Here is a 13225-nt window from a genome sequence, read left to right as displayed (position 1 = left end):
GTATACACGTATACATGTAACGTGGTATATATGTCTTTATAATTATAAACGCAAAGCCATTCTGCGGCATTTCTGACATAGATACCTGTGTAGGCTTAAAATTCTTAAACATTACGGCGAGAAAATCTGCGAGCGTGGAAAAAATTCTCTATGGATTCGAACTCGGGTTTTTTGTTTGTTATGCATACACCTTAAGCCACCTGGGGATTCGTATGGATTCAAATCCGATTGGAAGTTGTGTTAAAGTTAGTAAATATACACTTTAGGTTTAAAACAATATCAAACAATAAATCAGAAATAATTCCCTAAGCCGGATAGTGCTATAACTTATTTATTTGTTTAGACAGACAAAACTTACAATTTTTATTTAGCCTTTTCTGATAGAGTTAAGCCATTATCAAACACAGCAATAAAATCAAACATTATTTGTTTAGTTATACGGGAGAATATCGGAGTATATGCCGGGATTTACATATTTGGTTGTTGTATGCCGAGGTTAAAATACAATCGTTTTTCTGCAGCGATTGAATCGGCATCAAATAATTGTCATTTTGTTGGATGCACAGTATCTTACCAATTATGATAATACGTCGTCTTGGGGTTTTTGATATAATATGTTGACCTTTCAAGTATACGTGACTCGCGACATTATGCTATTACAATCGCAAACAATAAGAAAACAAATATACTGTATACAGTACGAAAAAAAAATACAGAGAACATACGGTACCATAAATTCGAATGTTTCCACTTCATGAGGTATCCCTCAGGTCTACGTTTCTAAAGTCTGAACAGTTGTGACGCTGCGGAATGATCGTCCGACAGTACACATAAACAGACACACTTAAGTATGGTTTTACCTGAAGCTTAACATGTATCTTTTTACAAACATTCTTAGCTTATGTAAATACTTAGTCGGTATGCTTTTAAGTTTTACTTTTATCATTCAACATGTATGCTTGAATACATAACTTCATCTTCATCGTCTTGAGTTCCCACAATCATCATGCTGATTATCACGGAACTGTAGGAGGTGTAGTGGCAGTCTTGTTGAATTTAATTTAGTTTAAATTAAATTTAAATTAAATTTTGTCTTTCTTTCTCTTTTCCTTTCTTTTCACCTTTAATTATTTTTTCTTCTTTTCCCTTTTTTTCTCTTCCTTTTCCTTTCCTTTTCTTTTTCTCTTTTCTTTCTTTTTTTCTTATCCTATTTCCTCCTTTCTCTTTTTCTGTTCTGTATTTAAACAAATGCAGTGTAACTAAGAAATCTAAGATTGTTGGTGATCAAAATGCACTTTAGATGGGTGAACAACGTATCACAGATGACTTTACGAACTAAGTTCCAACATAGTACCTCGCCTGTAAAGATGCTTAAAACATTAAATCGATCTTTGAGTATTCGTAACGAGTCAGGCTCATTTTGGCTGGGGTTGTATTGTCTCAAGGTCAGTGTCGCTTGCTACACATTTCTACCTTTGTAGAATATTCAACAAAGCGGCTAAGTAAGATAGCTCTTTATTTTCACAAGAAGCGCACGTTCCCATTGTTAATTGAAATCCACTAGAGTGTCTACTTGATTGAAATGGTATAGGGCCTATGTTAAACGTTTTAATAGTGGTCTACTGTCGCCTTATCTCGAAGATATGATTGAACATTAATATCGTGCAATTTTTATATGATTGAACATAAAAATCGTCGAATACTTCATTCTGCTATTCACTGCACAGACGACAAACACTGCTGATATTGCTACTTTACTGACCACTGCAACGCAACGACGCAGACGCAACGTAATGGAATACCGGTACTGTATCCTTCCAAATGTGTCGTATCCCCTTGCTAAAAGTTGCTAGTCATGACTTGCGATGGTGACATCGTCGGCAGTAAACGGAAAACTCTCACGAAAAGTTTACGTTTAGTATTCGTAAGGATCCCTCACTCAGTTGGGACTTGACATCGAGAAGTTGTGCCAAAATATTTCTCGGCAAATACCGGTAAGAAAGCTCTGGGTTCAACTTTTGAGTACAATGTTGTGTCGATTAGGCTTCTTGCGTCGGTTTTGAAGTACAGTGAGGGTGTTGCGACATTGCGTTACGTCTTCGTCCTTGCGTTGCGTATAGAAGGAACCAAGCCTTACATGTGAATTAAAAGTCAAAAGGCCGTTGGGAAAAACTATTATAAATACATAGATTAGAACAAGGCAGGAGAAATGGAGAAAAGCTTAAACGTAGGTCTATGCACAGTTTAGCCAATAGTTGTCCCCTACTGGGGAAATGTGTGCCATATTAGATGACGCAGTGGCTTAGGTATAGGCAGTGCTGCCACTATAAACCACTGGAACCCTGGCTATTAAGGGGGCCGTTCAAAAGAACTAAATATACATTTTGTTTTTAAATTCCTACTTAATAATTTTTAAAACTAATTCTCCGTACGGGCCCCTCTTTAAATGTGTCAGGAAGCTTCCGCTTTAAGCAAATGCATCCCGCCGACACGAGTTACCGATACTTTTCAAACTTGTCGGAACGTGGTAAACTTTTTATTTACTGGTGTATAACTACAATTCGCGAATCCTTGGTTTATATTGTATGCTTACTGTATTGGTTGTGTCTTTATTGTTATGTTATTTTTTTAGACTTCGGTGCTTTGATGTGTTGCTAGGGGTGCTCTCTTTGTATTGTTGTTTTATCCATCGAATTGATGACTTCGCTTGAAAAAGGCGCATTATAAATGCACAATCTATATTAGTATACCTATAAGGCCTATTACTACATTAGTTGATGTAATTCGACAAAGAAAATACTTCATTGTGATTAATAGATACTAATGTTTGAATGTTTTTTGAGAAAAAAAATCTGTAACGGTGAATACAGCTTCCTGTCTTGAGGAAAAACGCGTGTAGGCCTAAACGTCAGAAGGTTGAATCCGGTACAAGTCTTTTAATGTTTGGAAAGAGACAACTGTAAAATATCTTCTATAAAGCAAGTATTTGTGACATAAAATGTAATATAATGTGTCATGGCGGTCTACTTGCTGGCAAGGTGCCTACTCTAGGGTGAATATAGACAATAGACCGTAATAGAGTAATTCCTTTTCCCACAAGTCATCTTAACATTGCCTCGAGTTTTTAAAATTCATGAGAATAGGCTTATATTTGAAAATACTGGTTTCTTTCATTAGAATTACCATGGAGTTACAATAGCTCTATCTAATTAACGTACTGTAAAGCTCATGAACTCTAAAATGCTGTTATAAATATTTCTCTGTATTGTCAGGGATCGCACGCACGTTTTTGTTTAATATTAAAAGTTTGTTAAACTATATTGTTTACGTTTGTTAAGGTGATCATACTTCGTGAATGCCTTTTAGATTTACTTCACTGAAGATAATTCGATGATTGTTCTCTATTATTTTGTCAATTCAGTATACTCTATTTTAAAGCGGAAATTAACCGAATTACAAAATGTTTTGTTTGGTTGTGAAATGTCTGCGGCCGAGTTTCGAAAAGACAAAAAGTGAATTTAGTGCGACAACCAAAATGAAATATTGTGATGCATAGGCCTATATATATTTCATAATCGATAAGTAGGTTTGTTTTTTCCCCCAGAGGTCTCGTACAAAGCCTTCCATTTCAATAGGCTCATTCACTTAACACTAAACTGCATCTTTCATTAACGATGTCGTTATTGTTTTTTGGGGTTTTTTTTCCTTATACCAATCAATTCTTTTACACAAATTACGTTTTTTTGTATCAAGTGGCATCAACCCATGCATAAATTATTGTTGTAACGTTCATTTATTATCTATGTTGATATTGAAACGTTCATTTCTTTCTATTTTTATTCTACACTTTGACAATAATTATGTATCCATTTGTCGTCTGTGTTCCCATTTTAAGTGGCGAATTTTTTATTTGCTGTTGAACTGGATAATAAACAAAAATAAATAAATAAATGTATATAATGTTGAAGCGGGAGATAGTTTTACAATAAATCAGATAGAGGTAAAGATAATGTACATTTAAGTATATGGTATTAAGACATTAACATCGAAAAGGCCTTGCTCCTATGAGAAGGCCAAATATCATTTTCAAATTATGGCCAAGTAAAATAATAATAATAATAATAATAATAATAATAATAATAATAATAATAATTATTATTATTATTATTATTATTATTATTATTATTATATTAATGTATTAATTATATATTTTTTTCTTTTTAGAAAGATGTGTTTTCTAAAGCAGAAGGTCAGTGGCTGAAATATACATTTAAAGAACGTTATCGAATTCATCATGGAACAACACATCCAAGAAAAGGATGTTCCGTTTTATGTGTACTCGACAACAGACACTGTTATTATAACCGTGTTTATGCCTATTGTTTTTGCAATAGGGGTTATTGGTAATTTTGCCGTATGCGCAGTATTTATTCGCATAAAGAGCATGCGCACGGTGACTAACCACTACCTTGTAAACTTAGCATTGGCTGATCTGATTTTTCTTGTGTTTGCTGCTCCCCAAATATGGGTATCATACGCTTCAGGTAAAATACGTCACGATTTCTCTCATGTCGGAGAGTCGTTCTGTAAAGTGTCAATATTCTTTTCCGACGCATGCATCCTCGTGTCTGCTTGTACAATCGTCCTTGTTACCATTGAGAGATATTTCGCCATCTGCATGCCACACAGATTCAAAACCATTAGCACGCGACCACGCGCTGTTGCAACGTGCATCTGCATATGGATCATCATTGGTATTTACAAAACTCCTGCGTTGTACTTCTCCCAGCTCGTGCAACAGGAATTAATTTGGCCAAATGGTAGCCAGTACGATGATTACCCAGATCAAAGAGAAACATGCTTGTATTGTTCCCCAAATAATAGTACTACATGTAACAGATACACCAAGTCACTTGCTACAGACAATTTATTAGTGCTCTCTGTAATACCAATAATCAGTGTTTTGTATACCTTGATAAACATTCAGCTTCATAAATTAGCTAATACCAAGATCGGTGCGTCTTCACACAGAATGAAGACACAAGTTGTGCGCATGCTTATTGTTACAATTTCTGCGTTTTTCATCTGTATTTCGCCTTTTCGAATCATGAATCTTTTCGAAACATTTAACCAAGAACTTATTTACGAAAAATTGCAAGTGGCCTCGTTTATGCTCTGGGCCAATATTGGAAGAGTTCTCCAATATTTAAACGCTGCAATCAATCCTATTATATACAACTTGATGTCAGCCCGATACAGACAAGCTTTTAAGGATTGTTTTTTATGCCGTGTTAATGGACCAGGGATGTTGTCGGAAGTCTCCGGAAGGAATCGAAATAAATATAAAGTAGTTAGTACAAATGCTAGTATGCTGACGAAAAACGAAAACGGGGCCAGTACAGTTGGATAGTAAACATCAACTCTGAAGAAAGCCTATTAACAGCACTTTATCAGCTATTGTCGGATTTTTAAGAAGTAGAAGCATGCCTATTGCTTCCGCATCGATTTCACCATGAAAATGAGAGTTGCATTAGCAAAATACGTCCTCTCATCGTCAAATGGAAATGTACAGTCGGCATAAACAATCACAGTCTATTTCCAAACAACTTAATCATATAAACGATTAACCGACACAAAACTATCATGTCACGGTCTTATTATGAAACTATGTTGAAAAATGCTTTTTCGGATCAGGTGGTAACCTCATTTACCTACTTTCTGCTGTCGCAAACGGTAATATTAATAATTTGTCAATATTATACAGAGCCAAGTTTCTCGGGACTTGACATAATACTACCCCGGCATTTGGATCAAACACATGGAACGCATACTGAGACTACTCCCAAGGGATGCATTACATAATGTTGAAGCTAGTTAGGAAACCGTTGAAACAATAAATATTGGTACATGTTGAATAAGATTTTATGATGTATTTTTGAAAATGAAACATAGATGAAGCGAAGAAAGAAGAAAGTTACTGAAGTCTGTAATTATAGAGGGCGGTAGAATAAAAACAATGTAAGCGATAATGTTTCGAGCTGATGATGCACGTGTTTCAGCTACTTGTGTTTATGATCGTTTTTGCTGGAGAATGAAACAGAATACTATATTTTATGTTTGCTTTGACTTTCTCATCGTTTGATGTGTCTGGTGTCACTGCTGGTCATGTGGTACCGTATAGGAATGTGTGTACAAAGTGTATATATTTAAATTAAACTATAATATTTAAATGTACATTATACCCCGAAAAAAATCACAAGATACAATGACGAAGGTCTCAGTGGCAGATACTGGGGGTGGCAAAATGGGCATTCACTCCCCTCAACCTCCCCCTCACTTCAACCTGCCAGCAGCTAGGTCAAGTTCATAGCCCTGGATGACTTTACAATGTGAAAGAGAACACCTTGAACCCTTCCTATCGGATGATTGATGCTGGCCCCTCTCCATCCCCAGCAAAAATGGTCCTGGATCCGCCACTGCGTCTAGTGTGTGCACCTGTTTCAGGTGAGAATTTTACCTGCATTTGTATCACCTGTATCGTGGTGAAGTGACTTGTATCATGTGACTTTACGCCGGAACTGAAACCAATTGCGCCTGACAAATTGTAAATGTTGTACAGCAGTTAAAGAACTTAATTGCATTTATAATTTTCTAGGGGGATGTACTCTCAATATAATGTTATTATTCCATATTATGTGATGTTATGTTATGCAGTGTCATTTTACTTTACATGGAATAGCCTTACCGGTGAATATTTAACCTATTTTAATCTAATGTAGAGCAATAACACATAGATATATCATCGACATAAATATTCATAATTTTAAAAGGCTAGAGACAAAGATATAATTATTTGTATAGGCCTACTGAAAACTAACTGCTGAAACAATACTTATATCGCAGCTTCGAAGGCAACGGCAGCGTCAATGAGTGGCGTGTTCTGTAGTGGCAATTTAATAAAATAATAAGTATAACGAAATCATTTAAGCATAGACTATCGCATGTACGCGTAGTTAACTTAAATACGGTATCGTTCGAATGTCAGAGGCTCAAATAGCTTCTCAAAAACAATCAATTAATATTTTAACAATGCATCTTTCCAAAGTGTCAATCAAACTTAACAGCTACTGCTGACCAATCAGGTGTTGTTTAAAGATGGGAACTTACTGCGCACAACTTACTGCGCCAACGGATCGTTTTTAATGACGATAAAGTTCAGACTGCTACCGACAATCAGCAGACGGCGTTGCGTCGTCTATCGCTCGCAGGGAGCGGAGTTGGATTCGTCGTGCGACGTTCGTACGACGTCGTACGACGCAGTGAGTGCCCGGCATTACAGTCTGCAATACTGGCATGTCCCACAATATGTAAGTTTACGTACGTTTAAGTAGACCTCTGCTCTGAACATGTAATTAAACATTCGATTCCGGCTATGAATTGACTAAGTAGACCGTAGTTTAATATTAAGTACCATTAGCCTATTATAGAGTTTATGGTAATGATGCAAATGATGATTTGACGGTTTCGACTGGTATTTCTTTACAAGGATCATAATTGTCCTGGCAAAAGGATAAACCTGACCACCATCGGGGATTTACTTATCAGTCTTTGTACGTATCTACTCAGAATTAGATAACGTATTCATTCGAATAAACACCCCGCTTTGATATAATTCCACTTCTCGCATTTGGAATAACGCCCCGGTTCCCCCTAAATGACTGTAAACAAATCTAATGGAAGCAACATCATTCTCAACACATTCTATTAAGCTTCTACTACAGTAGAATTACATTTTGTCTAACCTGGTTGGGATCATTAAATCTTTATGATCACGTATATAACACATTTTGATTTTATTATTATGTGTTCTAGTTCCACATTTACAATAAAATTAAAGGCGTTTATTTGAGTATATACGTATTCATTTTACACCCAAAAAATAAATAAATAAACGCCTCCCTCCAATAAACCCCTCCTCAAACCATTCTCTAAACATTAAACAACTCGGGGCGTTTATTCGAATAAATGCAGTATTGGGTGTTCAAACGTAAGACGAAAAATACTGTAGTATGTCGGCATAATGTAAATTTATATACATATTGATATATCAATCGTACACTAACTACACTAAACTGTAATCACAGATAGGATTAAAGAAAAGCTATTTGTAATCAGTCGAACTGTTGACATTGATTGACTGGCATTTTGATGACGTCATAAATGGTCACCTCTTAACATACACAAAATGTATTGTTGTACCTTGCTTATGAAGCAGATTGGTTAGTCGACTCGGGAGCCTTCCGATTGCGTCGGGAGCTACCGTATGTAATGTAATGATTGCAGTAAAACATTGTAGACAGTTGTAGCTATTTCATGGAAACCAGGCTTACTTTGAGTGACGTAATAAGAACATGCTCGTAGTGCCGTGCGCTGATAAAAATAAAACCGCCTGGCTTCGCCGCCCGTGTAATTATTATTCAATATTCTGTATTTAAACGTAATGGTAATATTTGAAATATAGGCCTATTTTGCATACCAAAAATTTAATAATGTGTGCTCAACAATTGTAAATAATTACGTAAATTCTGTATCATCTGATTATTTTGTGAACAATACGTATGCGTTATAAAAGTATTTTATCTGAAATAATGTTAACCCTAAAGTATATAATTAAACACATGTACAATAAACGGTAAGATAGAAAAGATTTATCATTTATTGTAAGTTAATGTTACGTTATGTTTGTATAGGTCTACGTATAGTTGTGATGTAATAGGCAACATTGTTTACCATACGTATATACAGCAATCCCAATGACACTCAATTTAACTAATATTCTGTCAAGACAGCCTCAATTAAGAGTTACATTGATGCATAACCTCGTTAAGATTGACGTCACTAGAGCTCTGTCAAGTAAGTCCGCTACTCGTCCCTCATCGACCCATCGCTATCTGTAGTACCAGTCCATATCCAGGCCAGTCTTTGTATTTTGTGAAATGTTACTTGTTATTTGGATGCACCACCAAATGGTGTGTGCCACTGATACAAAAGTGTTCAATAAAGTTCGGTTCAGTTCAGTTCAGTCAGCCTGTTGCTAGATCCGCTGCATCAGCCCACGTCTCGTTGACTGCCTGTGTTCAATCGCTTCCCGATCCAGCCCTCAGCTAGATTTCAGTGATGTCGCAACCTGGTCCATCGTTGCTATTGAAGCCCATCCCCGAGCCCATCCAACACAGTAACGACTTCCTAATCTGATCGGCGGTCACTATCTCAAATAAATAGCCCTACCTGCCTACCGGTATCTTTTCTTGCCGGATTTTAGCCATGGCCCACCATCACATCTGTAACACCATATAACACTGTCTATTTCAACAATTTTCCTATCCGACTGCTCGCGATGAAAAATTAGAAGTAGCATGACCCACAATCGTTCTCACTACGGTAGGCCTAGGGATTATGGACTCGCATACCCGTCTACATGATCTACTATCGCGACGGTATCATGGATACCTCAGTCTGCAACGGGGTGTCGATATTTCGTGAATCGTAATAAACCCAGAATTTCCTTAAATTGCAGCGGACATTTCAGAATCTAAAATGCCTATAGTTGTGATAGGCATTTTATGGAATGGAGTTATGAAGTGGAGTTGAATAACGTAGTGTTTAAGATGATTGCCTTCTAAAAGCCCAGGGTCCTGGGTTCAATTTCTGTAACAGGAGGACATTTTCTCACGACTAAAGCAACTCCACTCCCAAGCCTCATAAAGAGATTTCGCTGAATATCAGCCGACATTCTAGAATACGCTGGAAGGGTTAACCTCTATAAATGGTTAAAAAAAAATAATATAGCTATGGTTACGAAATGGTCGCGGTATAATTTCGGAATTTCGTGGTTACGAAATGTCTGCCACCCGTTTAAAACACAATTCCCGATCCGACCCTCGGGCACAGACTTTAGTAATGAAGCATCCCAACCCGTCATCGTCATGGTGGGTAGGCCAATTTGTAACACCACCTCGTTCGATGGGTTTCCGATCCGACCAGTGGTCTCGACTGTCATTGCTCAGCGATAAAGAGTCAAAAAGTTACTTGAACCGCTATTGCTCAGCTATTGTGGCGGATAGAGATGAATATCTTGTGGTTAATATGCTTGTTCTCCAATCCCAGAGTCCTGGGTTCAATTTTTGTCATGAAGGTAACAGAATTTTTTGTCAGGACCAAAATAATTAACTCCATTCCCTAACACTCATAATAAGACTTAGTCATGTAGAGCATCTTGTGTATGTTTTCTTATTGTGATGGGGTTACCACTTTGAAGTGATAAGGTTCACTGTTTGGCATATCCCTGGCCCTACTGCCAAAGCTGAATAAAATTTAAAAATAAAAGACGGTAATTGCATACCCCTCTTGTAATATCGCACGCCTGGTTTAACGATTTCATAACCCGACCGGGGTTTCAAAGCTCATGTCCCCAATGATCATTGGTAACAGAAACTGTACTATGTGATTTTATTGAAGACGACTGAATTAAGAGCCTGATGTTCTAAAAAAAGGTACAGTACACTTAAAGTTCGGAAATACATAGCGTGCGTTTTCTCTAAACAGCACGATCCTACGAATAAAACCACGATGTTACGCCATGACACACGTTCGTTAGTCTTGGCCACGAACGTGTTGTCAAACGTGGCTACTACGGAAAACCGTTTTGCAATTCTTTATGCTATCCGCTCTGGCAACTACAGGTATTCATAGCTTGATTACCTTCTAGTAATGGGACCTATCAGTCATCCCTGGTAGCATTTGACATACACACCTCGAGATACATCATGACTTTATTACGTATAAAAGGTACTTAGCAACGAGCCGATATCTTCGGTCGCACTAACCTGGCCGAAGCCATAATCAACACGTTTAATATCCTAATAATTCCAATTGACATTCTTTGCTCTTGGGAAGAAAAAAAAATCACGGTATCGGATGGCCATTTGAATTGAACTTCCATATAACTAGGTCAGAAAACATTTCATAGCATGAAAAAAAAGCTATCATTTAATTTAATGGGCCTACAGTGCATAATCGTTTCTGTATTGGCCTAGAATCTTGGTGCAAAGCAAAAGTATTTATCGAAAAATATTGGAATTCCAAGTGCAATGTGATATAGATTATGAATTCATGTTCTTTTCCACACTGAAAATAAAATATTACATATCCTTTAGCTGTGTTCATAGAATTGTCATTTTTTTAAAAATAAAATAAACAATATATTATTTAAGATTCCTGAATACATTATGAAGTTATGAAATCACATTGTGTGAAGTGAATCTGTACATTCTCACTTTATTTATAGTTGTTAAAATAGATATAAAAGTATGAGTTTTGAAGATTTGTTCAATTAATGTAACAGGCAAATAGGCCTTATAGTTTATTGCTATATATAGAATCGTCGTATAATAAATTGTTTATTTTGTCGAAAGGTCAGTGATAAAATAAAGAAAAAGTGTATAGTTTAAAGGTTTTTAGTGGCTATATATTTTTTATATTGTCCGTGATTACTTGAACAATATTCCATCAAAATGGAATGCCTACAAAACGGATTGATTACTGCAATCATCATAGGCCCTGTTATTATACTAATCACCTAAAAAGTGTATTACATAAACACCATTTCCAAGGAAATATCTTTTATGAAAATAACGATAGAAGCACAAGCATATATTCAGCAGCAGTACACAATGGATATAGCCTTCTTCAGCAGTGATTGAGTTCGCTTTTGACAACCCCTGGCATTTGAATCTTATTTTAGCATTCACATAAGGCCTAAATTGTTATCATATGCTTCATCTTGTAATTTCTGAAATTGAGTAAATTATTCACACCTTCATATTTGACGGTATCGACAATATAAAGAGAGCGGATTAGTACAGTTATAAGGATGACCTGTCAATGCTGTTCCTGTTTGTTACCTTGGGTAAGACACTTAATTACTTCAGATGGAACGTTAAGCCGGAGGTTCTGCGTGTGTAATAGTCATACACATGAAAATATGGTCACTGCATACATACATATATAAAAACAAAAACAAAAGGTTCAACAGTAGGTTTGATATTTTATTACTATTTAGTTTCGTTAAATCTGTCTCTTATACACATCTAGATGTGTATAAGAGACAGATATAACATACAGTACCTCAAATATGTAAAGAAACAGGTTTGCATTAAGAGAAAATAATTGTGTAACCTCCTGCTCTCCCTCTCCCCCATCAATCAACTACAGGTCTCAAACCATTGTTTGCAACTCATGACAAATCTTAAATTAGGCCATAGATCACTAAAATGGCCTCAGAAATGAATAATTATAAAAGAAGAAAAAACAGAACTAGACCTAGTTGGATTACTTTGCAGATTTGAGTAACTTTAGATACCACTTTCATTTCAAAACTGAATTGAAAAAATAATATATTTTACTCGCCAATTAACAGAATAAGTATAAATAATACAGTTTCTATATCCGTTGATGACCCTTTGGCCTTTAATTAATTAAAATTTTTTATTGTAGAGTCTGTAAATCAGCGAAAACAAAATGGTTTCGTTCAGTCTCTGAAGTCGAAAATTTATCTGATCCTCTTATATGATCAATTCAACGTTTTATTAAAAGTTTTAAGGAGTTTTCACTTGCGCTTTACGTGGTGACGGTCAGTCTCTTTAAGTCTTTATGATACGCACTGCCCACGAACCTAATCGTTTAAAACATTAAAAGAGTCGATATTACTCGCAAATTTAAGAACTATTATTACTTGGCCGTAAGATTGTTAATGCAGACACTAAATCTAAATCTTACGTTGCCATCTATGTAGCAGTTTAAATCCATTCATTTCAAAAGGTTGTTCAAATATAAACACATGGAATTACATATTTAAGAGAGCTTATGAAAATGATATACCGTATTCTCTGCTTTAGCTCCTGTTAATAGACAAATTGTACATGCTGTTATAAATCAACCGATTGCTTCTCATGTTGATTACCAAGGAGCAATAACTGCACGCAATTACGCACATGGAAATATATTCTTTAAGATTTAAAAATATATATGAAGTGTCTTTCATTTTTTTTTTACAAAATTCCCGATTATGCACAGCGATCTTCTGAAATCACAACTTATTAATATTGTAAACAAATACCGTACTGTATGCATTATCCTGGTCCCAATATATTATTCTGCTGTTTTC

At 35.9% G+C, this 13225-nt stretch overlaps 1 protein-coding gene across 1 annotated transcript; it reads left to right on the top strand.

The window, feature by feature from the left end:
* Positions 1-1560: 1560 nt before the first annotated feature.
* On the top strand, positions 1561-7835 carry LOC117124436 (cholecystokinin receptor-like). The gene is made up of 2 exons (XM_033270668.1): positions 1561-1994; positions 4225-7835. Exon 2 carries the CDS (start codon positions 4295-4297, stop codon positions 5408-5410), a length of 1116 nt encoding a protein of 371 aa, XP_033126559.1. The 5' UTR covers positions 1561-1994; positions 4225-4294; the 3' UTR covers positions 5411-7835.
* Positions 7836-13225: the final 5390 nt, after the last annotated feature.

The sequence above is a fragment of the Anneissia japonica genome, unplaced genomic scaffold (assembly GCF_011630105.1).
Source record: "Anneissia japonica isolate Jap-2015-1 unplaced genomic scaffold, ASM1163010v1 scaffold665_len1252844_cov201, whole genome shotgun sequence".
Lineage (NCBI taxonomy): Eukaryota > Metazoa > Echinodermata > Crinoidea > Comatulida > Comatulidae > Anneissia > Anneissia japonica.
Note: the sequence above shows the minus strand (reverse complement) of the source record. Positions and strands in the feature narration are given on the sequence as shown.

What these genes read in the sequence shown, in the direction of transcription:
- LOC117124436 (XM_033270668.1), top strand. Translation starts at nt 4,295, where the DNA reads ATGGAACAACACATCCAAGAAAAGGATGTTCCGTTTTATGTGTACTCG.